Source organism: Streptopelia decaocto (assembly GCF_964273445.1).
Source record: "Streptopelia decaocto genome assembly, chromosome: 2".
NCBI classification, from domain to species: Eukaryota; Metazoa; Chordata; class Aves; order Columbiformes; family Columbidae; genus Streptopelia; species Streptopelia decaocto.
This window is the reverse complement of record NC_138655.1, coordinates 142,718,474-142,745,385: the sequence shown is the minus strand read 5'-3', so window position 1 is coordinate 142,745,385 and position 26,912 is coordinate 142,718,474. Positions and strand designations below refer to the sequence as shown.

The 26,912-nt window shown below is 37.5% G+C and overlaps 1 protein-coding gene across 5 annotated transcripts in view; it reads right to left on the bottom strand.

The window, feature by feature from the left end:
- Positions 1 to 26,912, bottom strand: part of CACNB2 (calcium voltage-gated channel auxiliary subunit beta 2) — a 240,112-nt gene that overhangs the window by 12,468 nt on the left and 200,732 nt on the right. For 3 of the 5 annotated variants that reach the window (XM_082045807.1, XM_082045808.1, XM_082045809.1), the window contains exons 4-9: positions 23,702 to 23,778; positions 19,711 to 19,844; positions 16,303 to 16,383; positions 15,933 to 15,991; positions 13,317 to 13,426; positions 719 to 870 (exon numbers count right to left, since the gene is read on the bottom strand). In XM_082045807.1, coding sequence (XP_081901933.1) covers positions 719 to 870; positions 13,317 to 13,426; positions 15,933 to 15,991; positions 16,303 to 16,383; positions 19,711 to 19,844; positions 23,702 to 23,778 — 613 coding nt within the window. Of the gene's footprint in view, positions 1 to 718; positions 871 to 13,316; positions 13,427 to 15,932; positions 15,992 to 16,302; positions 16,384 to 19,710; positions 19,845 to 23,701; positions 23,779 to 25,525; positions 25,663 to 26,912 lie in introns of all 5 variants that reach the window. The other 2 variants (XM_082045810.1, XM_082045806.1) reach the window with 1 other exon arrangement.

Here is a 26,912-nt window from a genome sequence, read left to right as displayed (position 1 = left end):
TAAGACATTAATGCAAATGAGCAGGTTTGGACTTAATGTGTATATATATAAGCCCTTAAAATATTTACATTTTTATCTGTCCCCTTGAGCAGACCAAATTCTTCATTTGCTGGCATCAGGAGCATTTCCCATGCTGTTTACATCCAGAACAAGCTAATTTTCATTTACTTCCCAACATTTCCTTTCCTGTTACGAACACTAAGAAGTTCCCCTCCTATACTCCTCTGCTGCTTCTGCTTTTGTTTGCTTCTAAATTGAAATTCTTTAATTGCCCTCCTGAGTTCTCTTCCCATAAATTTGTTCTTCTCTTTCAAATGCCTCTTCACAAAGTCTGTGCAGGTTTTTTCACAGAATGAAAGAATACATTACCAGATGTTAAAGTTTACCAATCAGTCTGATATTCGTTACATGAAAATCTTTCTTTTCTTTCTGTATTATTTTGATTAAAAAAACTGTCAGCATTACTTATGTGATTGACACTAAAAGTGCAATCCTACTTTAAAAAAGCATCAGAGCTACAGCATCTTTTCCAAAATGGCTTTTGATAACATCAGACCTAAGACAATTTTTTTGATTAATAATATTTCACCATCCAAATGGAAGCAATAGCAATATATAGCTCTGAGCTTTAATGAGGACATGTCATTACCTGCATTTAAGATCAAAAAAAGGAAAAAAACCCCACAACTGAAACAGTATGAATGAATAAAATATTTACCTTAGGAGAAGATATCTTTACGTATACTATAATGGGAGCCAGAGAGGTTTTGCTTAGTTGAGCTGGGTGGTTAATGGTATCAGCGTCAAGCACGACCAACTGCAGTGTCCTTGCTAATTCAAAAATCCGCTCAATTTCACTTTGAACTTCAGCTGCGGATAAGTAGAAAAACAGAGTTATGAAAACATTAAATGGTAGATAGTTTTTAAGAAATGTGAAAATGTGGTAGACTGGTGTGATGCTCCTCCTCAAGTTGACAGGAGCTGTAATTGTGCATGTCCATGGCACGCTAGGGAAACGAATGCGACGTTAATGTTTTGTCCCCGGTTTACTGCCCCAGCAGGCAGCGCTGCCTGACTCTCTCACCTCCACCACCTCCTGCAATCCCAGCCTGAAGAGACACTGTTAACACTTTCTTAAAAGACCTCAGTCCATGTATGTAAGAAAAAAAAGAAGTAAGAAGGCCTGCTGCATCGCATACCAATCTTACTATGCCATTGATTCCCTACACGTAAAGAATTTCAGCTCAGACTTTAATTCTACACAGTAAGCAAATTACTCAAACTGGAATGCCTGAGATAGGCATTAAGATGTACTGAGGTGTCTATATTAGCAGAAGCTCCTGTTTTTCCATTTACTTCAATTAATCAAAGCTCTGGAAAACAGAGTTTTCTTCATATACTGGCCTCAGCATGGTATAATATCAAAAATTTGGTTACTACGTGTAAAACACTAAAAAGAACCAAACCAAACCAAAAACAAACCAAACAAACAAACAAAAACAAACACCACAAAAACAAAACTAAAAAAACCAACCCCCAAACCAACAACAACTCAATAATCTAAGTAATGCTATGGTATCCTCTTCACAACTCAGGAGTTCTGGAAAGGTGATTTTCCCAGAAAAAATAATCTTGTCTTCTGCTAACTCATGCTCCCCGCTCCTCAGTACCCTGCCTGATCGCAGTAGTTGCCACAGCAAGCCTTTCCAAGACAGATGGACTGTGTCCACTTTCACAGTGATGTAGAAACTGTCTTCACAGAATCACAGAATGTTAGGGAATGGAAGGGACCTCATTCCCAAATAAAACAAAAATAAATCTTAAAATAGCAAAATCATCCTTGAAATGGATTAACAGTTTCCTGCTCAAACCTTTCTGTAAGTTGACTTCACAGAGAAATTACAGAAGTTGGGTAATTTGTGCAAGTCTATAAAGTTAGAGAGCCACACAAGACTGTAATTCATATAGGTTTCCCTTTCAAGGTTGTGCACATTCCATGAACCAAAAGCAGATTAGATATGTAGTTAGTTCAAAACAAATATCAGAAGATAACCAACAGACACTTATACGGCAAAATGAGGTAACACCAATTTATTTATTAGGAGTTTCTTGAAATGACATTATTGGCATTTTATCGATTATGCTGGCACAAGCATTATGTTTGCTGGAAACCACAACCTATCTGATCCAGCTAGAGAGAGTTTTCTATAGTGAATGGCTCTCTATAGAAGAATGTCTCTTTCAGGAGTTGTGAAGAGATTGATTTTCATTTTCGTCTTAGAACAGCAGCAACTGAATAAATTAGGCACCATGACAGGGTTTCAAAATTTCCAAGAGAGCAAAGCATCCCAGCTAGTCTCCATTTAGCTCAAATTCAGTACAAGTTGAGAGGTGACTACTATGACCATTTTATAAATCAAGTAACATCTTAAATGGCCATCAGAAAATCTCTAGATGATGTTTTCTATTGGAGGAGGTTGACATTGTTTTGGATTTCTTAGAGATCACCTCTATCTATTTGTAGTTCTCTCCAATTTTGGCTGGGTACATGCATGTCAGTCTTTTACAGCAGAGAACGTTACGAGATGTGCATGGGCTGCTCGTATGGAAAACATTGGTGTATGTTTTCCTGCTTGTGAATAAAAGCATTGTGGCCCAGCCGCTGTCTGAATTAGGATTACACATTTGAAGACAGAACTTCTGATGGTTCTTGGCACATTCACGATCACATTTTCTGTAACTTTGCTGCATAGAGATATTGCTTCAATGACTGAATACCATTGTCTCAGTGACTTAGAGGATAGTCAGTAGTCTATCCCTTATTTAAGTCCAAATGACAACTAGAATAAACATAGAGAGATAATTTGTCATACTGTTCTGATGCTGAGTTTGGATTGCTTCCCTGCAATTTCAAACCAGGCTCAACACTTCAGTCAGTATAACAATATCAGTTAATGTATCATTTTAAGACCATTCCAGACTGCTAAAAACCCTTGTTCAAGACAATTTATAACTAGCAAAATCTGTCTCTTTTGACAGTATATCATAATTTTGTCTGGAGAAGCAGTATTTTGCTACACTGCTGGAAGCACATTTCTGCCAGTATAGAATACATCTCTGTGAACTAGATTTCCTGCTATACTTTTTGAAACAACCTTTTGCCAGGGCAGAGTATGCCTCAGGGTCTCTTCTGTTGTGAAACACAGCCAGGCCAATAATTGCAGGTAACTATGGTCCTATAAACCAATAGTTTCCACCTGAGTCTGAAGACAGAGAAATATCTTTTCCATCAACTAAGAAGTATTTCAGTATTTATTTTTCTTAACTTGAGTATAGGAGAAAAGTTCAAAGAACTACACTGCATGGCTGATGAACTAATATGTTGTGCCTGTACCTCTCCAGTCAGGAATGGATGGAAAAAACGTGACAGAGATTGCTGAAGAGGTCTGATGTCCCATCCCTTAGAGTACTTTTTCAGCATCTGGAAAACCCTGCATTTTGCTTAAAATTTTCTTGTATTCTATCTTTTTACTACATTGTTGCAATTACTTAAATAATAATAGCTTATTAGTTGACACAGGCTTTATTTATTAATACTGCCGCAGCTTTGGTTTTCATCTTTATGTAGCAACATCTCTCAAAAAACAAATTAGATACCTGTAAAGACTTCTTCCCAGCAAGACACTCAACACAAATTTTCTGTCATACTTTTGACCAAAGTAAGCAAAGAACTCTAAATGTCATGTGGGGATAGTAACACAAATGTCACTAGTAGTTAAAACAGGGAGCTCAGAACAATGACAGTGTGGTATCTTCAAAGCTGCACAGTAATAGCTTAGCAATCTTCCCAATTCCATGAATATTTATAATAATGTCCCTTTTGATGCACTGGAGAGGCATGACAGTGAGGCTATAACAATTAACTCCAATAAATTATATTTGCCAATCATTACGAGAGGCATAAACGTAATTAGATCTACTGTGACAATCATCATGAAATGCTGGCAGCCCAGCTACAACACTCAAAACCAAAAATAAGCTATCAAATTTTAAAGTGCCCCTTACAATCTAGTTGATATGGTCTCCCTGGCAATCAGAAAGTAAACAGATTTTAAATGACAGGAGGACTCAACTATTTAGTTCATACAACAGGGAGTCAGCCTGAAGAAACAAGCCATCTCCCAGCCAACTTTAAATACTGCATATTCAATCTTACTCACATATATTAATTTCAAATATCTCTACTGCCCCCTGAAATGAATTGAAATTCAATGCAGTAAGAACACAAGTAAACGGCTTATCCTGTTATGGGAGAAGACAAATTTTCTTTACACTGGTTGGACCTTACAAGTGAATTTCAAGCAAAAATCTTGAACAGTTCACTACATTAATATAATGTAAAGTAAAGGTAAAGACACAGCAACGCTGTATTGCATCTATGTCAACTCTCTAGTAACTATGGTGGAATTTAGGGTGGCTTATACGATGCCATGATAAAAGAACATTCTCTGCTCTACACAGTTGGAGAAACACAACCCTCCTTCAAACCTGGGCAGAAAGCATCCATAGCAGCCAGGAGTCATGGGGACACCCACCTTGACAGAGCAGTGGCTGCCCAGCACTATGTTTTAGGAAGACCCTGATGAGATGGCAGTTCCATGACGGAGATGCAATGCAAAATGGCCATAGTTCTGGCCTGCAAGTGCCAAAGTAGAAGCACAACATATTGCTTATACGCATCCAAGAGGTTCTGATCTTCAGCAGGAACAGTGAGGTTCCTATACTGTCAGCTGACTAGAGTGTGACTTTAATATCCCATTCAATTTGACCTTGTCTACTTATCTTTGGTATCGTGGCAGTTTTGTTCATAGAACTGAATTTGTAAATTATTACTTGGACTCCAGCACTATAGAGACAAAGCATTCTATTTTTCTAAACAGAGCTGATACTACAGATACAGAACATCCTATGTCAACGCATGTCATATAGAATGATGAGCAACACCTTGCAAAATTGGCTTTCAAGTAATATTATAAATTAAGGAGAACAGATATTAGTAGTCATGATTTTTCTTATGCTAATTCATTTATACAAGCACATTTATCTAAAAATAATTAATCACTAAATTCTATGAACATAATTAAAGAAATGAGAAGTTTAAGGCAGCCTCAAGAATTCCAAAACAAAGGCAAAAGAAACAAATACGCAATATATCCCCAGTGCCTTAAAAGCACATAGAAAATATTGCACCAAAAAAGCTGTTGAGAAATGGATAAATGTCATATCTGAAATCCATAAAATGAAAAAAGAAAAACAAAAAGGAAGTGATGACTATTGAGTTGTGCCCACACACCTCTTGATTAAGAAGTAAATCATGAGCTTCACTGACAAAATTAACATTTTAAATTTTAATTTGTGAGCATGTGTGTGTATACACATGCTTATATTGTTGGGAAGATCTCCAAAGTGTCTGCATTAGGTGTCGCACTAACCATTATGCCGGTACTTCACCACAGCTGGCTAGCCTAGACTACATTAGATACCTGTGCTCTCTGTATACATGCTGGAGAGGCCAAGATGCTACTGATGGTGATACAGAAAGCTCCATATTGTGTGAGTAGTCTGGAGCAAGCCAGTAAGAAATGCCACACATATGTAAGTGCTTGGCCTCTTCTTATCTTCCCCTTTCTTCCCCTCAAGCACCAAGGGTGCCCAGGGTAGGCAGGGAGCTAACAGCGGGGTCATGCTGGACAAGGGACGGTTGGCTCCATCCCTTCCCCAGCCAGGGTGGTGCTGCCCTGTGGTCTCCAGGCAGGAATAGGTCTCCCACCCCACACCGGTGGCAATGCTGGGGAGCAGGAGCCTCTGTGCCCCGCTCCAGCACACACAGCTAAGAAGCAAAAAGTCCTGGAGGGGAGCATAAGCCCATAAGAGGGAGTAAATGCTCTCAGTCCTCAGGCAATGGGCTGGAAGATACCTGGATTACAGGTGTTTTAATCAAATTTCTAACATAAATGTACTTTTGTGAGTATAGTTACACTTCCTTGGTCTCAACCAAATCTCTAGCTACTATCTTGTTACATAAAAGGGAGGGTGAGAGTGGGAGGATGACAATATTTTCCAGGGAAAGCGGCTGCATGTGTTACTCATGCCTGGCAGATGGGGCTCCAGCGAGGGACAAGGCAGCAAGGAGAGGAGCATGTCGGCTGCTCCGCCTGGCGCTCCCGCCCGGGCTCCGCTGAAGAGGAGCTGTGGGGTGAGCTGCTGTAGGCAAACAGGGCTCTTCTCTTTCTGCCTGCTGAGGCTCGGTTTAGACAGAATTCAGATGGCCTTGAATGCACACACACGTCCAAGTGGTATTTACAGATACAATGTGGTGTTTGGAAACCTCAACACAATCAAGATCAATTTATAACAGACTAACATCTCCTGAAATGCAACACTGTAATTATGTGAAAACATAAACCAAAGAGTATCATCTAAAAATATTAAACAGCACATGAAAATGTCTACTTCCTCCCCTATTTCTCTGGGCTAGTAAAACAGTAGCATTCATGGAATGATGCTTCTAATGCCAGGTTTAAACTGGAAGTAAATTTTAACAGCCTATGAATGTAAAAGCTCAAAATCAGCAGATTGCAGCAGAAACACAAGAGGATGAGCCCTGCACAGGGGAGAGCTGCACTGAAACAACTGCATCAGGTGGAACCCCAGCCGCTCCAGAAGGTGCCATGCAGTAGCTTAGCATGGCTCCCATCATTAAGCTCCCCTACACTCCATTCGTGAGTAATTGGGATAGTAAGACTGGGCAAAGCAGCAGTCTAACATTTATTTTGCCCAGAGGACCACGCAGATGTCTCTGCATAGTTCATAATGGAAATCATCATGTCAGGCTGGCAGTAACTTGCATATTTGTGTACCATGCTTCATTACTCAGTGCAGTACTATAGGCTTTTACAGCTCTGGTCCATGCATAGACGCTAAGTAAGTGTTCCTTGGGTTTGTTGTTTTATTCAGAACAAACATAAATAAAAATGCTCAGGCTTTCTCACTGATATGATGTGAAACCACTCCATCGCTGGCTATTCAACCCCTCCTGCTGATGCTGTGCAACTCACAAAACATTTGCATATTCACTGAGTGGGAGAGAAACTGACTCTGCAGCCTGATGCTCAGAGTGGGAGGCAGAACACGTGGATTCCAGTTAATTCTCCAGGGAAAGTTTAATCATAGAATCATAGAACAGTTTGGGTTGGAAGGGACCTTGAAAGCGCATCTAGTCCAACCCCCCTGCCATGAGCAGGGACATCTTCAACTAGATCAGGTTGCTCGGATCCCTGTCCACCCCAGCCTTGAATGTCTCCAGGGATGGGGCATCTACCACCTCTCTGGGCAACCTGGGCCAGTGTTTTACCACCTTCATTGTAAAAAAATTCTTCCTCATGTCTAGCCTGAATTTCCCCTCCTTTAGTTTAAAACTGTCACCCCTTGTCCTATCATAACAGGCCCTGCTAAAAAGTCTGTCCCCGTCTTTCTTGTAGTCCCCTTTGAAGTACTGAAAGGTGGCAATAAGGTCTTCCTGGAGCCTCGTCTTCTCCAGGCTGAACAGCCCCAACTCCCTCATCCTGTCCTCACAGGAGAGATGTTCCAGCCCTCTGATCATCTTGGTGGCCTCCTCTGGACCCTTTCCAACAGGTTCATGTCTTTCCTGTGCTGAGGGCTCCAGAGCCAGACACATACTCCAGGTGGGGTCTCACCAGAGCAGAGCAGGGTGGCAGAATCACCTCCCTTGACCTGCTGGCCACACTCCTTTTGATGCAGCCCAAGATACAACTGGCCTTCTGGGCTGCAAGTGCACATTGCCAGCTCATGTCCAGTCTCTCAACCACCAGTACCCCCAAGTCCTTCCCAGCAGAGCAGGTCTACGTCCCTTCATTCCTCAGCCTGCACTGATACTGGGGGTTGCCCCAACCCAGATGCAGAACCTTGCACTTGGCCTTGTTGAACCTCATGAGGTTCATATGAGCCAACTTCTCGAACTTGTACAGGTCCCTCTGGATGGCATCCTGCCCCTCAGATGCATCAACTGCACCTCTCCATTTGGTGTAATTATTATGTCAGGACCAACTGACAACCAAAATGAAGGTGATCATAGCCCTCTCCTGGTGATGGAAACTCTGAGTTCACACCTGTTAGCAGAGAACAGAAACGAACACAGACTTTCTTTGCATTCTGGTTGAAAAACCCAAACCATTAGTCTTGAATAAAACAAGGATACAGACACAAATATTTTATCACTTCCATGATATACTGAATCAATTCAACCTACAGGTGTGAATAATTTTAAGGGAAGTAAACTGTATTCTTAAGTAAACAGCTAACTTGCTAAAACTATTTAATTCACCTATCCAGGTATCCTAGTTATTATACAGGCATCTGTGACCTTAAAAATTATTTTGTCACACTGCTATATTGCTTTGTCTGTAGCACATTTTTTTTCATCGTAGTTACAAATCATATGTATTTCAGTGAAGTACCATGAAAAAATAGTGATGTGTTGCTGAGAGCTATTACTTATTTACAGAAATCAAGATTTTTTTTCTCTTATGTCCTTTGAAAGCACTCAAGAAGTTTAATTTAAAAATGTTGTTTGTACTGTATCAAAAAAGTATTCATAAGTTAGAATAGTGGAAAGTTAGTATCAAACTTCTAATGCAGAAGTACCTGGCAAATTCATTAGAAAGACTCTGACCTCAGATGTTAACAAAATCAACGCTGGCGCAGCAGAATAAAAGAGCATTTTGAGACATGCAGGCCTGATAAATTATAAGAGGTTCAGGATCTTCATGCCACTCTTTCCCCATCTGTGTGCAAAAAAGAAGTGTAGCTACATCCTCACGATAACCCAAAAGCTCGTGGCTGCTGTATTACAGCATTCTTCTGGTTCAAGGCAGCCTGACATTCAGTAGATTACCACATCTGAGATTTAATGCCTGCAAGTAAGAGTTCTGGACATTTGTCCCAGCTATATTGAAGATAAATAAAGGACAATCAGGACTTTCCATAATACATTGAACACCTTTTTTTCTTCCCTTTGAACTATATTAGATCCTTGAGATTCTGAAATGGAAATACACCCTTGGTCAAGTACCATTTTTTATTCCTGTTCTACTGCCTCTATAGGTAGGGAAGGATCATTACATAGCTTAGCTAGTGCTCTTTTATTTTACAGTCAGGGAAGCATTTACTTGAAACATACTATATACAACAACTGTTTTAAAATGACCAAACATGGGGAATACATATATATAATGTGTGTGTGTATGTACATATGTAAAATAGTTACCATAGTTTCAAGCATTCAACTGATTTTCACATAAACATCAAGAAAATAAAAATACAAAGCTGAAATTTGCACTGACAGTCCATTCCTTCAAACATTTATGTTTCATTTTCAGAAAACAAAACTCTAGGATATCAACTTAATGATGTGAATGGGAGCCCTATGCATTTTCTAGAGACAGCTTTCCATAGGAAGGCAATCAATTGCACATGCAAACTGGGTGCATGTAATGCCTGACAGGTTACTTCATATGCACACAGAAAGCAAATAAAGAGCCATTTGACTGCAATCGATTTACTGTATACACAATGACATATCGTCCATCAGCATTCACATGGCTGTATTAAAATATGCAGATCAGGTGCACACACGTTAGAAATTTATGGTGGAAAACCTAATCTTTAGGCTTTACTTGTCAATCTCAACTTTAATTTTAGAATTACCTGAAAATAAATAAGGAAAACCAGAAATTTTCTGAAAGAAATGCTTAGCAACATATTACAGGATTGGCTTTTGTCTGTCAGTGAGCCAGTTATGAGAAACACACGGTGGTTCTGTGAGGTACAATAAAGCACTGAACACAAAACAGCAGGAAAAGTAATTTGCAAGCTTGTATACATACCCAAAACATCTGGAAAGGGAGAGCATTAATGAAGCAAAGAATGGAAAAAGCCAAGACAATCAGGTTCTTGTACAAAGCATACAGCATGAGGTTAGGTTATAAAAATGTTACATACACAGAAACAACAACAAAAAGCTTTGGGTCCTTTGATGAAGAAATGCAGCAAAAGCACAAAGCTGGTTCAGCAGTTTCTGCAAATGGCATGTGAAATTTAATTAAGCCAATTGGGACTGATGTTCAGGAGAATGAGCCTCAACCATGTACTGTACCTTCCTGGAGAGAAAAGTCTTTTCAAAATTACCAATTTCTTTTAGGCTTTTCAAGAAATGAATCAATTGCCCTTTCCTTAAATTTAGTTCTAGCATTTCACATATTAGGCACAAAGCAGTGCTGACAAGCAAACATTTCTTTTTTTTTATACAAAATAAGCTTTCATATAGGAGAGGAATAAGACTGTATTGTCCTAAACCTTTATGAGCTAGACATTATTTTTATAAAATATTAAATATATTAGTTTTACACTAGAATACTCAGTGGTAGCATTGTTTTCCAATGAGTCAAATCCCAAGTCTATTTTGAACTGATTCCTTTACAGAATCAAACTTTAAGTCCATAGGTATGTGTAGCATTAAGCCCATTGAGAGAACCCTATAATCCTGTAAATCCAGTTCCTCATGGCAATTCCTACTCCTGATAACCATCTGGTTTGTCTGTGCCTCCTTGAAATTAATTTTGGGTTATGTATTAAATCAGTTCCAAATAATGGTGCTCACTCCGCTGTTCACTATGCTATGCAGTTACGAACAATACGCATGATACTACAAATCTATATAGGGTGATAAGGGAAGAGCTGTTCTCAAAAAGAGGTTCATTTGTTTCCCAGAAAAAGGTATTTGTTATTAATATATCAAGAACATTATCTTTCTACTATATTAACTCATTGACAGAACACTTATGAAAATAATACTTAAATAAAACCCAACAATATATTTTCATAAGTCTAAAAAAATAGCCTCCTCTGCTGCAGCTACAACTGCTGCTCCCAAACATGAGCATAACCGAGGGATAAATCAAGACCTTGACTGTCAAGCTGCAGGAGGTACCACTACACCAAGGCACCCAGTAAAGGAAGAGCTTCACATTGAACCTGGCAATTGGGAGGGATTTGTTTCAATGTAAAGCAGTTCTGGGGAGCTATATTTGCTATAATAAAAATGCCTTTTAAAAATTATACTGGATGCAGGAATAAACACATGGCTCTCAGTCCGTGCACCACTGACTGTTCAAGAAGGAGCGAGACAGACAGCAACCCAGCTCCCCCAGGTCCCACAGCCAGAAATTCATTCAGAGCAAACCAAACCAAACCCTGTTTTTAATTAACAAGATCAAATTTTATTGCAAGAAATACCATTTTAAAATATGTGGAGCAGAACTACGTCATTGTAGATAGTCTGGACAAAAAAAAAAAAGGCAGCACAAATTTAGTGTTTCTTGAACTTCTGTCTATTTTTTTGTTTTGCAATGATTTGGAGAAAAAGCCCTGTTATTCTGTTGATGTTCTTAAAGGTAAAGTTCTTCATGAGATAAAGGTGTACATGTTGGGCTGCATTTATTTTTGCTAGATTTTTTCTTTCCTGTTAAATTTTTGTCTTAGCTGTTTTACACGTATGAAAATATTTTATCACAAAGAATAGATGATACGCTTTTTACTGCTGCATATATTTGTGCAGTATTACACAAAATTGCACATGGTTTGATGTTCAGTTTGGGGAATTAATCACCATGATTCTTTTTATGTTCCATGACTGGGTGACCTCCATCTTTATTACCAATTTTCAGTTCTATTCAAAACAAGTGATGCTTTATCTTTTCATTAGATTATTAAATAGACGTTTGCAACAAGACTGAAACTCACATTGAAGAATATTCTTGTGTGTAAAGATATCCATTATGTTGTTACAGTACATTGCATTTGGGTATTTCAAAACACTTAAAATAAGACATACTTGCAAGCTATCAGATTACTTGCAAATAAAGATTCACAGCCTCCACACAGCTGAAAGTAAGGGTTTTCAGAAGCAAATTTTCAAGAAAGGGAAGTTGGACATTTTAAGGCAGAGCAGCTCATTCTAAGGAGGACAGATATATTAGGCAAATGTTAAATACTCAGTCAAAGCACAAGTGTACTCAGAAATTTTGTTATAAAACTGATAAAGAACCCATTTAATAGGACAGATGAGACTTTTCCTCTTCCATAAATTTTACAAAATTTCAAGATACAATGCTGTGCTCACGGGAAACCAAGCTCTCTCAAAGGCTACTAAGAGAAATCTGCAGCCTTGTAAAGACAGACCTGCCTGGGGCATTCACCTGCGATCCAGGATGTTTGAGTTTTTCCGTTTTTGTATTTGAGCAGGGACTTGAACCTGGGTGTCCTGTATCTCAGCTGGGGGCTGTAACAGGAGTATGTAGACTCCTGGCAGGATCCATCTCAGTTACCTCCAGGTGTCCCTTCACAGGGAATGAGCCAGCTGCAGTAGCGGAGACTCAGATACAATTCACCTCATGCAAGCGAAAGGCTGAGGCCAGTCTCCATGAGCTGAGACTCCGAAGTGGCCACCTTTCCCTGTTCAGTCTAAGGACACCTTAGAATGACAAGATCCAGTGTAGCCAGCTGTATTGTAGACGGTGACATTTAGTTATATCTTCCCAGCTAAGCTTGTTTTTCTTTCTGCCTAATAAATGTTTAAATACTTGTACAACTGGACAAGCTTCAGTACAAAAAGACTCATGCAAGATGACAGATATGTATGTTATAAACTTAGCTACATATATTAGTTTTTATATATTTAACTATATCATAGTTTTCCATGCTTCATTTTTTGTACCACGCTCAGCACTAGTTTAAACTATTATTGCATTCAGAAAGTGTGTACTTCCATAATTTTTTTCAGGTCTAACATCAGTATCTACCACTACTAGTAACCGTATAAAAGATAATGCATAATACCAATAATATCCATATAATTGCAGCTATTCTGAAACCATTACTTCTATTTAACCAGAAGAACATCCCTTCAGATTTTAGTTACCTTGTGGATGGTTACTTGTCCCCACTGAGGCAAACAGCAAAACATGAAAACTGAACATACGCAGGATAAAACAAAATCAGCACTAGATGAAGTTTAGCTTGTAGTGATTTTAAAATTATTTCTAGTGCCAGGATTTCTGAATTATGGGAATTGTGATTTTTTTCACAGCAGAGAGAAGGCTATTTTTAGCTTACACATATGAATTGAGAGTAGTATACTTTACAGCCAATTTGTATATAGAATCATTATAGGTACTTACCTAAGCTTGATCTTGTGTTAGATCGCTCTATTATCGCATGCTTACTGGGGTTGTTTAATACTGAGCGTTTGGCAAGCGAGATGTCTGCTGTGACTCGTGTAATTGATATACTGCAAAAATAAAATACAGTAAAACAGAATGTTATTTATCTTGGAGGGATGTGAGGAGAAAAAGAGACTTATTTGACACTATAAAAAGAATAAGACTACAGGAAAACAAGTTCTCCTCAATAGCACAGAATGCTTTGCACAGTGTGAACAGAGAAGAAGCTTTAACTAATACTGTTAGACATCCCATTGCTAAGACATCCCACTTTCTGCACAGTACTGAAATGCAGTGTGACTACTGACTGCAACGCTACATGTGTCTGGGGAGAGGGGAGGCAGGAGATGATCAGAGACATGCTGCAGAAGATGGGACTTCCCTGGAGGCTCCAGGCCTGATATGGTTAGACTTTGCACCAGTATGCCCAGTATGAGTAGGCTGGTTTCTCCTTTCCCTAATTTGATTAATTTCTTGACAGGTACTGAATGGCAACCTGGCTTACTTTAACCATATGTGTAAGATGTAGAGGGGTATGCAGAGTTAACTGGTAAAGGTAAGTCTTAGCAGGGAAACTAGTAGAGTCATATAACTATTATTTTTATTGTTCAGTTTGCTAGCATACATTTTTTAACAGAGTGCAAGAGTTACCTCTAATTTTCCATAAAAACCCAGCAATATGCTGGCCACCCAAAAACGTGGACTGTAACATAGAGAAGGAACCAAATGAAAACTCTGTGCTGAGTATTTGGCAGGCTCAGTTTTGTGTTTACGAGAAAAGATGAGCCAAGAAAGAAGTGGTTACTTCCAGTTGGTTGCACTGACCTGCTAAAAGCTTTCTGCATATTCTTCTTCCTAGGAAAACAGTTAACTTGGTTTGTTTTGCTTTACAGGGTCAAAATGCACCCTTTGGATAAATTCACTTTCAAACTTTTTGGTCTAATGAGGTTTAGGGATCACATTTTTCCAGTGCTGAGAGTTAAATCAGACTGATGTTATTCCCTTGTTCTTCCTTGTGTGGTTTTATTTGCAATTTGAAAAGGAGGAAATGGATTTGCTAAGAACAGGGAGGGCGCCTCTCTAGCAAGCAGAGTCAGATGCTGTTCATCTGAAATGTAACCAAATAGGTAATTTCCAATAAGCTCAGCATATGTATATATCTTAAAGCCCACAAAATGTAACAAAGCCAGAAGTTAACACAAAAAAACTTTTTGGAAATTTAGGCATGATTTAACTTAAGCTAAAAACACAACTAAAGATTGTGATTTCTGGCACAGCTTCTCACAGATAATGCTGTTAGTCTTAAAATGAAATCCAACATGTAATTTGAGGTACTCATTACTTATCTTTATTGGCTAATTGATGAACACTACAAACTTCTACAACTTTTTGTTTTTATTTTGTTTTATTTTCTTTCTTGTCAGTCTTCCTTCCTCCATGCAACAGATCTAAGATTTGAATAATCATGACTAATATAAAGAGGGACTACTAAGCGTTTAGGTCTCAACATAAAATTCTGACAGAAAATCCAACAGCTTAAGCCACAAAGTCCAGTATTATAAAGAGCTGAAGCTATTGATAGAAAACCTCAAGCTCCTTGAAAGTTTGACAGCACCAGGACACACAGAATGGTGTTACTGCTCTGCCCATTTCCAAACTAAACAGAACATTCACTGAAGTTACAGACATTATAACAAGACCTTTTCCCCCCAGATGTCAACCCACTAGCACATATTACTCTAGGGCCTAATCCATGTGGAGAATCCACCTGATGCCTCTGGTCCATGGGCCTGTGATGTTCGAATTACAGAACATGCCACTGCTTTTAGAGGTGGACTTATCATTTGACATTTGTACTACAGCCATGCCTGGAGGCTCAAACAGAAATCAGATTGGGCCTTGTTGAGCCTGCTGTGGGGGACAGGCTGTGACACTGTTCAGACTGAAACCCAGTGAGATGCAGCCTGCCGGCTACCAAGGGTGACCATCTTTCGACAAGGTGGGGTCAGTCCTCCCCAGCAGTCCTTTAGAGACTTCCCATTATAGAGTCCATCACTACTGTCAAACCACACTCCCAGCTGGAGGGATCAAGAGTTTGATGATCATATACACTAGATAGTCTTAAACTAGTATCACTCTTTCCAAATGAGATGCCACTGTAAGGAACTAGAGCTGAGCAGGAAGGGTGGCTCTCCTCAGCTTGTGCAGCACCCAGGGAGCATTGATGAGATATCACTCCAAAAAACTTGAAAAAACCCTTTTTAATAATACACATTTATTAAATTTGTAGATAAACACCTAGCAACTTAAAGGGTGAACGCCAGAGTCATCAAGAAGAGGACATCCTTTTTTCCACCCTTAACAAACGCACGCCCATGAACACTGCCCACTGCAACACAACTTCAGCATGCTCTAAGGAAACTTCCAATCCACACTATAGTTCACTGATCAAGGAATTAGTTTCCATTTCTACTTTTCTACAATATTTTTCCAAGAATGTCATTATATCTTAAAAACCTGGTGGTTCCTAAACAGGACCTTAAGTCAAGTAGTTCTGCATTGCAAAGTACTTACCGTCCTTCAAATCTATGTTTTAAAAAATCAAATAATGCTTTTTGCATCATATCCGTTACCTAGAAGCAAACAAACAACAAATTAATAATCACATAGGAAACTCATAATACTTGATGCTAATAGTAATATGTAATAAAGTTGACAGTAAATTGCATATCTGAATAAAAGCATTGGAATGTAATTTATTCTTAATCTCATTTCTGATATGAAATAAAATACATATAAGCAGCTATCTAGTAGAAATAAAAATTGTCTAGATTTTTGCCTCTGATATAAATTATGTTATTCTGCTTAACTACCTTTGGACATTCAAATACAAATGAAACATGATATTTTTGGCAAAATCAAACCATTCACAACAATCACTTACCTCATATCCCTTCAGAGAAGGCCCCACTAAAACTACTGGTCGCATAGAAGGCACTACATCGTAGGGAGGGATGTGCTCTGTCTGCAAAACAGAAAAAGCTTTCAGCATCTCAGCACCTAGAGAAAGCAACATAAGGAACTCTGAATTTCCAGTGATGTCACTAACACAGGAATCAAGGATTCATTAACATTGCCCGAAAACTGGTAGTACAAGATAAGGACATAACAGGTTTAGGGACTTCTTTTGAATAAGCTTTTCTTTGAGTTTTGGTTTTCTTATTGTTTTCATATTTGCTCTGGATTGCTGCAAAACTGTTATTCTGGAGACATTCACGTCCCACTCCATAATTCCTAACTGGTAAACTGAAAAGGTTATTTCCAATAGTTAATGATGTGAAATGATTGACTCTAGAGCTGTGACATCAGTTCACCACCAAATATTTATGCAGGCAAACTAGGAAGGAGAAAAATAAAACAAAAAGGTAGGGGAAAAACATAACATCTCTTTTTATGTTCAGATCTGCCCACTGCTTGACAAAACATCGTGACACCACAGCAAATTCTCATGAGAGCATTGTCTGTATGACTTCCACATTTGCATCTGCAATCCATTTGCAAATGAAATCAAAATAATGACTGATCAAGTTAGTATTTCTAGAAAATTTTCATAAACAGAGCTTGGGATAGCAATCCTTCCACTTTGGGAAGAAGTTCCCGTTACTCCCAAGAATGGATTCTGTTAGTACGATATTCACCAAACTACTAACTGATGTATTGTGCATAATTTAGGAAAAGTATTTTAAAATCAAAGATAAGAAGATTGCCTGGTTCCAAAGATTGCATAAATTTTTCTATTGTTATAAAAATAAAATATAAACAAATTAAACTTTTTTCTTTGATAGGTGGCTGTTCAATATATACCATTAAGAATGAGTCTTATCAGAAAGTGGGTTTTGTTTGTAAAGGAGAGTTTAATTTATCTTTGTCTTGGGAAAAAATGATTGAAATCCCAACCTAGGAATACGTGGGTGATATGGAAAAAGGTACGCCAGATCGATTTTTCAAATGCCTACATAGTACAAATACATCAGTCAAGACCACAGAATACGGTCGTTTTTCATTGTTTCAGTATTCAACGTATCCCAAGGTGTTTCACAATAACATTAAAGTTAAGTATATACATTCCAAAACACAAAAACACAAGGACAGACATTAATAAAGTGACAGCACAAAATGCTACACAAGCAGTGGTCTAAAGCAGTCTAAAACATGGAAAACCCTTTTGTGGATGTTTTTCAACATAATTTATTTTTTTGTTACCTGTAGCTTCACCAGATAATTAGTAACATAAGAATGAATACCAGTGCCCCAGGCATCATAAGCATGTCAAACAGATTTATTTTACACAGTGAAGAATTTGACTCAAACCATTTCAAAGCAAACCCCTGCAATTACACTGTGCCAGTATCAAAATGCAGCCCTCCACTGTTCTTGCCAATATCACTAATAATCTGACAAGTGTGTTAGAGACAGACCCTAAGAAAAATTCATTACAGATGTGTGAGTGCTTATAGCAGGAGTGTCCTGACTCAAGAGATCTTTGTCTTAATGTCACTGACTCAACTGAAGATATTCATGCTAGAACTTAACCAGCTATTTCAAAATTAGGGAAAGCACAGAAATTACCCTATTTGATGGAATATGGGGTATTTTTAAAATCTGTTCTGTTGAAACATGCACCTTCATATTTTCTTCTCTAATCTTTACAGCTTCAAGTAATGAAGCTGTCAGCAGAAACTGAGTAAAAGTTATCTAATGGAAGCATTAAGGTTGTTTAATTTAGCACTAGAAAATCGGATATATTCTAAGGGACTGGCACTGAGCTATACAGCTTTCACTTGCTGATTCAAGTCCAAATATGAACTTGGAATGTCATCCAGTATTTACTTTACATGTCAGTATTACATACCCACTATAACAAGTAATCATTCTGATACTGAACAAAAGAATGGAGAGATGGCAATAGCCACCATCCAGGTCCAAGGTGGTTCATCTAGAAGCTGCATCTTCAATGATGCTTATGCAGACAGCATCCAATAAATGTCAACATGTATTATTCTTCCTTAACATTTATATCTGGTTATAAATATTATTAAGTAGTAAATTGCTCAGGAGCAAGAAACTGCTGTTGATTTCCATAGCGGGCTGTGAATGACATGGTACTTAACAGACTCTACTGAAGCAAATACCAGTGATTTTGGAAATAGGAAGGATTCAAAATTATTTAAAATATAAGAAGAAAAGAGAGAGAAAAAATGAGTTTCATTTACTGAACATGAGAGCATCCACAGCATGGACAACAATGTCACTTGGCACTGTTGATAAGCGATGTAACAGTCTGTTGTTACATGCAGATTTAAGTCAGTGGTTATAAACAAATGAATAAGAGCTATGAAGACTCAGGATTTAAAATAAGAAAGTAGAAATGTGATATTTCACTGAATAGTTTGGCTGCTACCTGATGTCTTGGTAACTTATTCCAGCAAAGATCCTAGATATGTATTGCAGTTTGCTGTAAAAGGATGCCAATTGCATAATTCTGTAGTTATCTGGGTTATCTACGGAGAGACATTGGCTCTCCTGGGAACCGCCAGTACCATTTCCACTAGCTGAGATACTGAAAAATTCTGACTGATGGATGGTGAGGACATTTGGTTGATAATTTATACATGACAACAAGAAAAACTCAAAGTAAACCATCAAAACAAGTCAGTGGTTTTCCACTGGTCTTCTTCACCTGCAGATTTTGCACCTAGTGAATTAGAAGTTTAAGTACTGATTAAAATAAAAAATATAGTGGTTTGTACTGTTTGTTTTCTAAGTACAATCTGAGTATGTGATTAGATTCCAATAATTATTTCAATAAACTGAGTTACAGGGGAAAAAAAAGAAAGAATAAGCATGCACTTGAGAGGTTCATTATATGGATTTGTTAGAAATACATTTCTCAAACTTTCAGAAGGCCTTCTCAGTGTGCCCTATTATTCCATCAAAAAGGATAAGTACTGCAACAGAGTTTCACAGATGCACTGAACTTGGGACTGTTTGTTTTCTGGTACTGAATCCACTAACAGCTCAACACATTTCTTCCTTAATTCTAGAACAGCTACATTGCTAATCTGGGGTAATAATGCTCATGATGCCAGTGGCAGGATAAACACAGGTAATGTCGATATAAACTTACCGATTTCTGCTTCTGCTTAGCTACAGCAGCATGGAAAAGAAACAAAGAACAACAAAGCATGCATGTTATTGGCTTGTCAGAGGACGCAGACAGTTAACAGGACTAGAAATGTGACGCAGTGCAGGTGAGCAGGTGGACAGATGGGAGCTTGGAAGTCGGTGTTACCTTCTTAAAGAAGGGCATTCTTTTCTCTTTGGAGTGGGGTGATGTTACACTGTTTGCACTGGGTTTGGGGGAGCGATGGTTTGCTGGAATATCATTTTCTTCTGGATCTAAGCCAGTGGCATCTATGTCTATAGCTATATACAGACAAACAATTCAGAATTATCAGATGACAGGGAAAGTAAAGATAGGTTAAAAAGGAAGTAACAGGTAAAGAAAAATAAAACCATCCAGAGTAACAAATAAATAAAAATTTTTAAAAAATCAACCATGAGTACAAAACACAATAAAACAAAGGGAAAAATGTAAAGGTGCTGTCACTGGGATTAGAAGTCAGAAGGCAATCTGCAGCAGCTACTATAATATTTTCCTCTGAACCCCTTTTACATAGCTACATCAGACATACATGGAACTACTATTACAAAACAATGCAATGGTCAAGTTTGTTCTCGTTACATCAGTGTAAATCCAAACTAGTTCACTGGAATATGTAAGACCTTCACCAATGTAAACAACTGAACTTGGCCAACAACATTTGAAATATTTTCTAGCAATAAACACTAATTAAAAATGAGTATCATGAAATTTGAAATGTCACTAGGATGTCTATAGGAAATTAAGAAACAGAAGAAAAATCACTTTTGAAGACAAAATTGGCCTGATACTGGTACAATAACCTCTACGCTAATCTCCGGGTCAAACACCATTGGCATTTTCAATCATTTTGACTAAAAATGCACAGTAGACATAAGAAACATTTACCAGAAATAAAAACAGACTGACTAATAGTGAAAATTAAAAAGAATGGGTAGCAGAAGAGAGGAAAGTGATCCCAGCTTGTCTCAGAGACCTGGATCCTGTTGTAAAGGGTGAGGATGCAGGCAGGGCAAAATGGAAGTGAATACAATAAACCACTGCTGTTCAACCTTTACCCCAAAAGAATATACAACACACAATGCCTATACCATAAAATAAAATATTTAACCTCTTTAGCAAGTAAGTAACAACAGTTTAAGCAAAAATCATAATGGACTCAGAAATAAATATATTTTCAAAATGCAAAGCCATGTTATCCAGAATGCTGATTCCAACTGATACCTGCAAACTACAACCAAACCAAAACAAAAACTCTCTTGTTTACAATGCTCAATCCTGATCTTCTGTAATGTATTAAATATGTCTTCAGACAGCAAGTACACAAAAGTGATCCACAAACATGCTGTACAACATCACTCTTGTGTGTAGAGATCATACCCACCTCCTGACACACTCTGGTAACTCATGTGTATCTTGCTGTGCCATTATGTCGAACTGAACCTAACTCTGAATACATTTGTAAGCAGTACCGTTTGCATTGACTTTATCCAAACCCATAATTAATCACTGCAAAGTATTATGAAATCACCTTAGTGACCTACTTCCAGCTGCTTGATGAGTGGGACACCAACGAATACAGTGGCCTGTGCTATTAAATTATGCAACAAATAAATATTTCTGTCAAGCCTACGTGCAGCTAGGGATTTAAGAGACACTTGGGGCAGTGATCCCTTCTGGTTGAGTAAAGTACTATTTTCCCATTTGAATTATCCACAGATCTAATGCCACAATGCTTGACAATCTTTGAGTTACAGAACTGTGCCACTGAGCAGGAAAGCCTGTGAGTAGATCTGCACCCTGTTTCTATTCTCCTGCTCCTAAAAACAGCCACAGAAATCATGTAACACTTTCTTCTAGCAACACTGTTCCTTCAGCCTCTTCGTAAGTATAAAAAGAACACATTATCTTTTCTTGAATACAGGCCAGCACAGATGATATAAATCAGTCATAATGAGGTACATTAAAACTCCTTTGGTTCTATGTTCAACTAAAATCGTCAGTAAAGAAAAAGCAGGGTGTTTTTTTCTGTAAAAAGAAAAATGCAGCATTTGATCAGCTAGATGTCAATCTATCCTTTTCTCATTCTCAGTCTTCACACTATGTAACAACTTCCATGATAGATCTTTTACTGTTAATTACCTGTAGTTCACTGAGTTTTTTTCAAAGTTATTTTCACCAATATCCTCATCCTATTTGGTGACCCATAAGGACTGTATGGAATGATTACTGTATCAATATAATATTATTTAAATGGATATGAGCCTCCTTTTAGTTTGTTTTTCAATGTTTTGTTTTGGTTTTGTGGCACTAGTTTATACTGAAAAAAATCTGACTCAAATAAAAAAAACGAAGTTAACTTATTTGGCTAAAATCTCTTCAACTCATTGAATAATTTGTGTATTTGTCATTTATTAAACTTTCAAAAAGAGGAGGCCTGGGAATAATAATTAAACTGTACTTCGAAGTCATTCGAATTCTTGTGTCAGTCACAAACTATGCCTCTTTCACCCTTCTTGGGATGTCTTAAGATAAGAAACAAACAAACAAACAAACAAACACTGCAGACCCAAAATCTTAAGATCACAGAATAACTTAATGTGCACTTTTCATAAATATTCTCCAAATTTTCAGTGTAAATGAATGAACTTTATCAGATTTTCCTTCTTTCTCCAGAAAAGCATGTTTCCCAAAACTACCGTCTGAAGAAACAATTCAGTACAATGAAAATCACAAGATGGCCATCGGTCAGTTGGTAATCTAAGTATCTCATCTGTTCTCGTACCTGTACATTCTGTGCAACATTCTGGAAATTTTGTACTGATTTCCAAGTGTTTTTAGGATACAAAAATATTATAGCACTTCAGATGCTCTAACTAGAAAATTGCAACATAGGTCCATGGACACTTTTACGACAAAAACGCAGCTGTTGAAAAAGTGGCCTTAACAGCAAATATGACAGCCTAAAGCTATCATAAACTAAAAGATTAAAGTGTGTTCTATAGACTCGTGATGACACGTATTAGTATACTAAAAATATATTTAAAAGAAAAAAAAAAAGTAGAACTTAAGTGGGATTTTGATACACAAACTCCAGTCATCATAAAGTTGGTTGTTACAAACAAATCCATAGTTTCACAAGACAGACAGATATTTTTCAATTAATTCGTTCCAATGAAGATGCCACCATAACGTGACTTAATTTCTCTGTCTCTCTCTTAATGTTCATGTAAATACTTTAAAATCTTCAGGATCATTTGAAGATGCCTGCTCTGAAAACCAGACTCCATATAAACTAATATGATTGGAAAATACGCATCTTTGCTTCAGTAGACAAGGCACTAGCAACATTCATTAATATTTTCTGATTTCAGGTATTCAAAATGTACATTTTCTATTTCAGGACAAGGTAAAACATGCAGCAACACAGCAGTTTAATTCAGTATATATATTTTTTGTTCATCTTCTGCTATGCGTTTTTCAAGAAGCTAATGCCAGTTTCTTCCACCAACTTGCCATGTACTTGCTTCATATCTCTTGAATCCAACATAACTAAAGTTCGGTCTGTCTGCTGATGCTCTAAATACAAAACAGTATTTGTGAAAAAATTCTCACAAAAGGCAAAAAATATCCAGTATGCTAGAACTACGTGAAGCACATCCTCACCATCAACTGTGAAACTAAAAGTTCCTGTTGTTATAAAATAATGCTGTTGTTGATGCTACTGAAGAAACTTCTTGGGATTTTTTTATTTTTATTGGTGCTTCTTCTCCTGTACCAGAAGGTATTTCTTGTTCAGCAGGAGTGCTCAGACCAGACCAAGCCTCTAACTACCCTACTGCAACACAGTCTCATCATTTTATTACATCTTTGCTATAAAACACCATGATAAAAGCAAAGAGGGAATTCTGTGGATTGTTAACGGCCCTATCATTGCCTGAACTTGTTGTCATTGACTCCATTACTTCAAAACAACCCAAACCAGCCTTATGGGGCAACGCAACCACCCAGCCATCTATCTACAAAGTATAGAGATTAAGATGTATAGATCCAAATGTATATGCATTTTAACAGATGAGATGCATGAGTCTGTAAACCAACAGCTTCATGACCTACTCACCAGATGATGGAGGCGTCGATTTTCTGGAACTAGGAACGATGTCACCCAAACTGGATGAAGAGTTTCCTCCTGATTTACTGGAGTAAAGCAACAAATTACTTTGAAGTTTCATAGCTTTCTCAGTATTTATTCTAGTTTATTTATTACTTGCCTTCTAAGTGAGCTGCTAGTCAAAAGACAAACAGTGTTTCTGTCTGGTATAAAACACACATCTTACACAAAATGTGTGTAAATTTTGGGGACTGAGGAACTGCAAACATCAATCATGCTCCTTGTGCTGCTGTGCAACTTCATTCTGTTGTATATGCTCTCACTACCTCATGATCTTAATGTGATCCAGTTGTTAATATGGCTACTGATATATAATTACTAATATAACTGCTCGTTGCTAAGACTAATTCTTAAGCCAGCGAGCATATCTGTTTCCTTTAACAGAAAAGTTATTGATAGCTCCCTAATGAAAAAGATAGTGGTTCTGCCTAACATGTTTTCAACTGAATTAAAGTACAAGTTCTTTTGCTGACTCAATACAAGGTAGGAAAAAAAGAGTCTCTTAAAGAATGATAAAGCAGTGTAGGGTTTTGTCAAGTTCTGCTTTGTGAAAACCTATCCAAGTTGTGAAAATAAAAGAATATTTTTAGTGATTTTATTTCAGCTACCATAACTAGAAAAACACTGAAAAGAATGTAAGAAAGGCTATTTCACTCTTCAAACAATTCAAGTGATAGTATTAGTTTCCACTTTCTCCATCTTAAAATATTAACATACACTAAGTAAATGTATTTGTGCCGTAGGACAGTGTTATCTCCAGTAAGGAGTTCTGGAGCATGGAAGCCTCTATAACTTGGAAAGGGACCGAATCACAGGGTCAGATTTGGCTGCATGAGAAGCGTCAAGAGCAGAATGAGGAACCCAACATCCTCCTGCTGAGGACAGCACACTCATGGGAAAGGCATTTCACAGCTGGTGGATGCGGCCCCGTGCTGCAGCATCCTGGTCTCCTCCCAGCAAAGACATGCTCCTCAAATACTGCTGTCCTTCCCATGGAAGCAGGAAAATCTTCCTGGCTTCCCAGATGTTTCCCAGCTGTTTTCTCAATCCCATGTGCATCCCACTCAGGCACACTGAAAAGATTTGTTTCTTATAAACCCAAGGGGAATCAAGTGGCATTTGCTTCCGTATGTGTTTACTAGAAAATTGCTTTATTAAGAATTTTACAGTAAAGATAACATTATTACCATCTTGCAGTGTTGTTCAATACATTTAGATACTGAACATCTTTATGTAACCATGGCTGCAGTCAGAGACAACAAATGACACGAAGCTTCCATCATAAAATGCAGTATTCTTAAAAGCTGTATTTGTGGGCAAGGAATTTGACATGACCAAACATTTTTTCCCTAAGACTTAACTAACAGGCACTGGCTTCAGCTTACAAACCAATTAATGTTTTCTGTAATTTCTAAAATCAGCTTTAAAAGTGCTTAGAAATTGCAAGATCATGAGAAGATGTAACAGTTGCTAAAGAATTTAGGGAAATTGATTTTTAAGTCATGTATTAACTGCAATGCAAATTTGCAAACATTTTATGAAAATAAAATAGAGTAATAGCCACTGTACACCACCACGGACCACCAGTCTAAATATGTACTCTCTTTCTCAAAGGACAATTACATTAATTATAGAGAGAAATATTACATCCTTCATTGATTCAAAACATTTGCAGCTGCCATTATGACAATTACACAGAACTACAGCACGCACAGCATAAACTCCCAAGTTGTGTCATGCTCATAGCTACTATTTTTAAAGATTTGTTATTACCTGGAGTAGAATTTTCCTTGTTTTGCCTTTTGTTCATGCTGCAGCCTCATGTTTTCTAGTTTGACTGGGCTTGGTATGAATCCTATTTCACAGCCTTCTTTTACCAACCGTCCTATCCACCAGTCATTATTAAATTTCTAGAAATACAAAAAAAAAGTCATGTACTAAGAAATTACTGTATTTGGGATACTATTGTTATTATTTTTAATTTGCAGCTAAGTAATTTTATGTAATTCTTCCCTGCCATTAATCACTGTACTATCTTATTATGGCAATTAATAATTGTGGCAATATTCAGAAATACATTAAAATAATTATAACCTTGCAAATTATTAAAATGCTACAGTGCTTAAGCAGAAAACTTCCTCCATAGACTTCATGATTCTCCCTGGCTGTTATATCCACCCAGTTCATCTTTTTTTTTTGCTTCACAGTCTTTTCCCCTCATACATGAGAACAGCTTTTGTTCTCCTTTGATGTTTTTCCTTGGTAGATACCAGACATTTCTTCTGATCTGCTTCTACCCACTGCAACAATGTAATAATTTATTTTTCTTATTCCACTATATTCAGTTCTCCACTTAAAATAAAAACTATTACTTCTAAAATTCCCCTGCTTCTCTGAACACACTAAAATCTCAAATATGACTACATTCCACTGCTTATTATATTTACTGCATACAGCTCATGTGATCTGCATCTTAAACATACTATGATAGATCCACAGGGAATGGATATCTTTGGATAACTAAAACAAACTACAATTATACAAATGCACAAGAAAGGCCAATTAACTGAATTTCAGCTATATGAAATATGAGCTAATGACTACTCTAATTTAATAATATTTATTCATACACACACAGGGGGTTTTGTTTGTTTTGCAGAGGTCAGCAGAACAGAACTATTTGCCTTTTTCTTTGTTGTTTATTCACCATTTTTGGATAAGAATAGGTCACTGCTATGTATGGCCCCGCATGCAATATTTTAGGGGTTCCATGGGAAGAACTACCATTAAATATGAATTTTGGATAATTTGCATTATTTATGAAAGTGTAAGAGAACATCTGAATGGGACAGAAGTTGCCTTCTTGAATCTGAAGCTATGAATGTAGATATTACAGTGCATGTTTAATTATTTAATTAGTTTTAACAAGTGTGCATTTAGGAGTAAAACATGTAAAATGTGTGGGCCCCCATAAAAATGAATCAATTTAACAGAGAATACAACATTGGTGGATCAATGATACACAACCCGAATTGCAGTATTACCTTTCATTTTGGCTACTACTGTGATGCTTGAAACCAACTTTAAGACATTTAGCTACCAAAAAATAAACATTAAAATAAACATACTTTTAAGCTCATAAGGTTTAAGGGGTTCTATT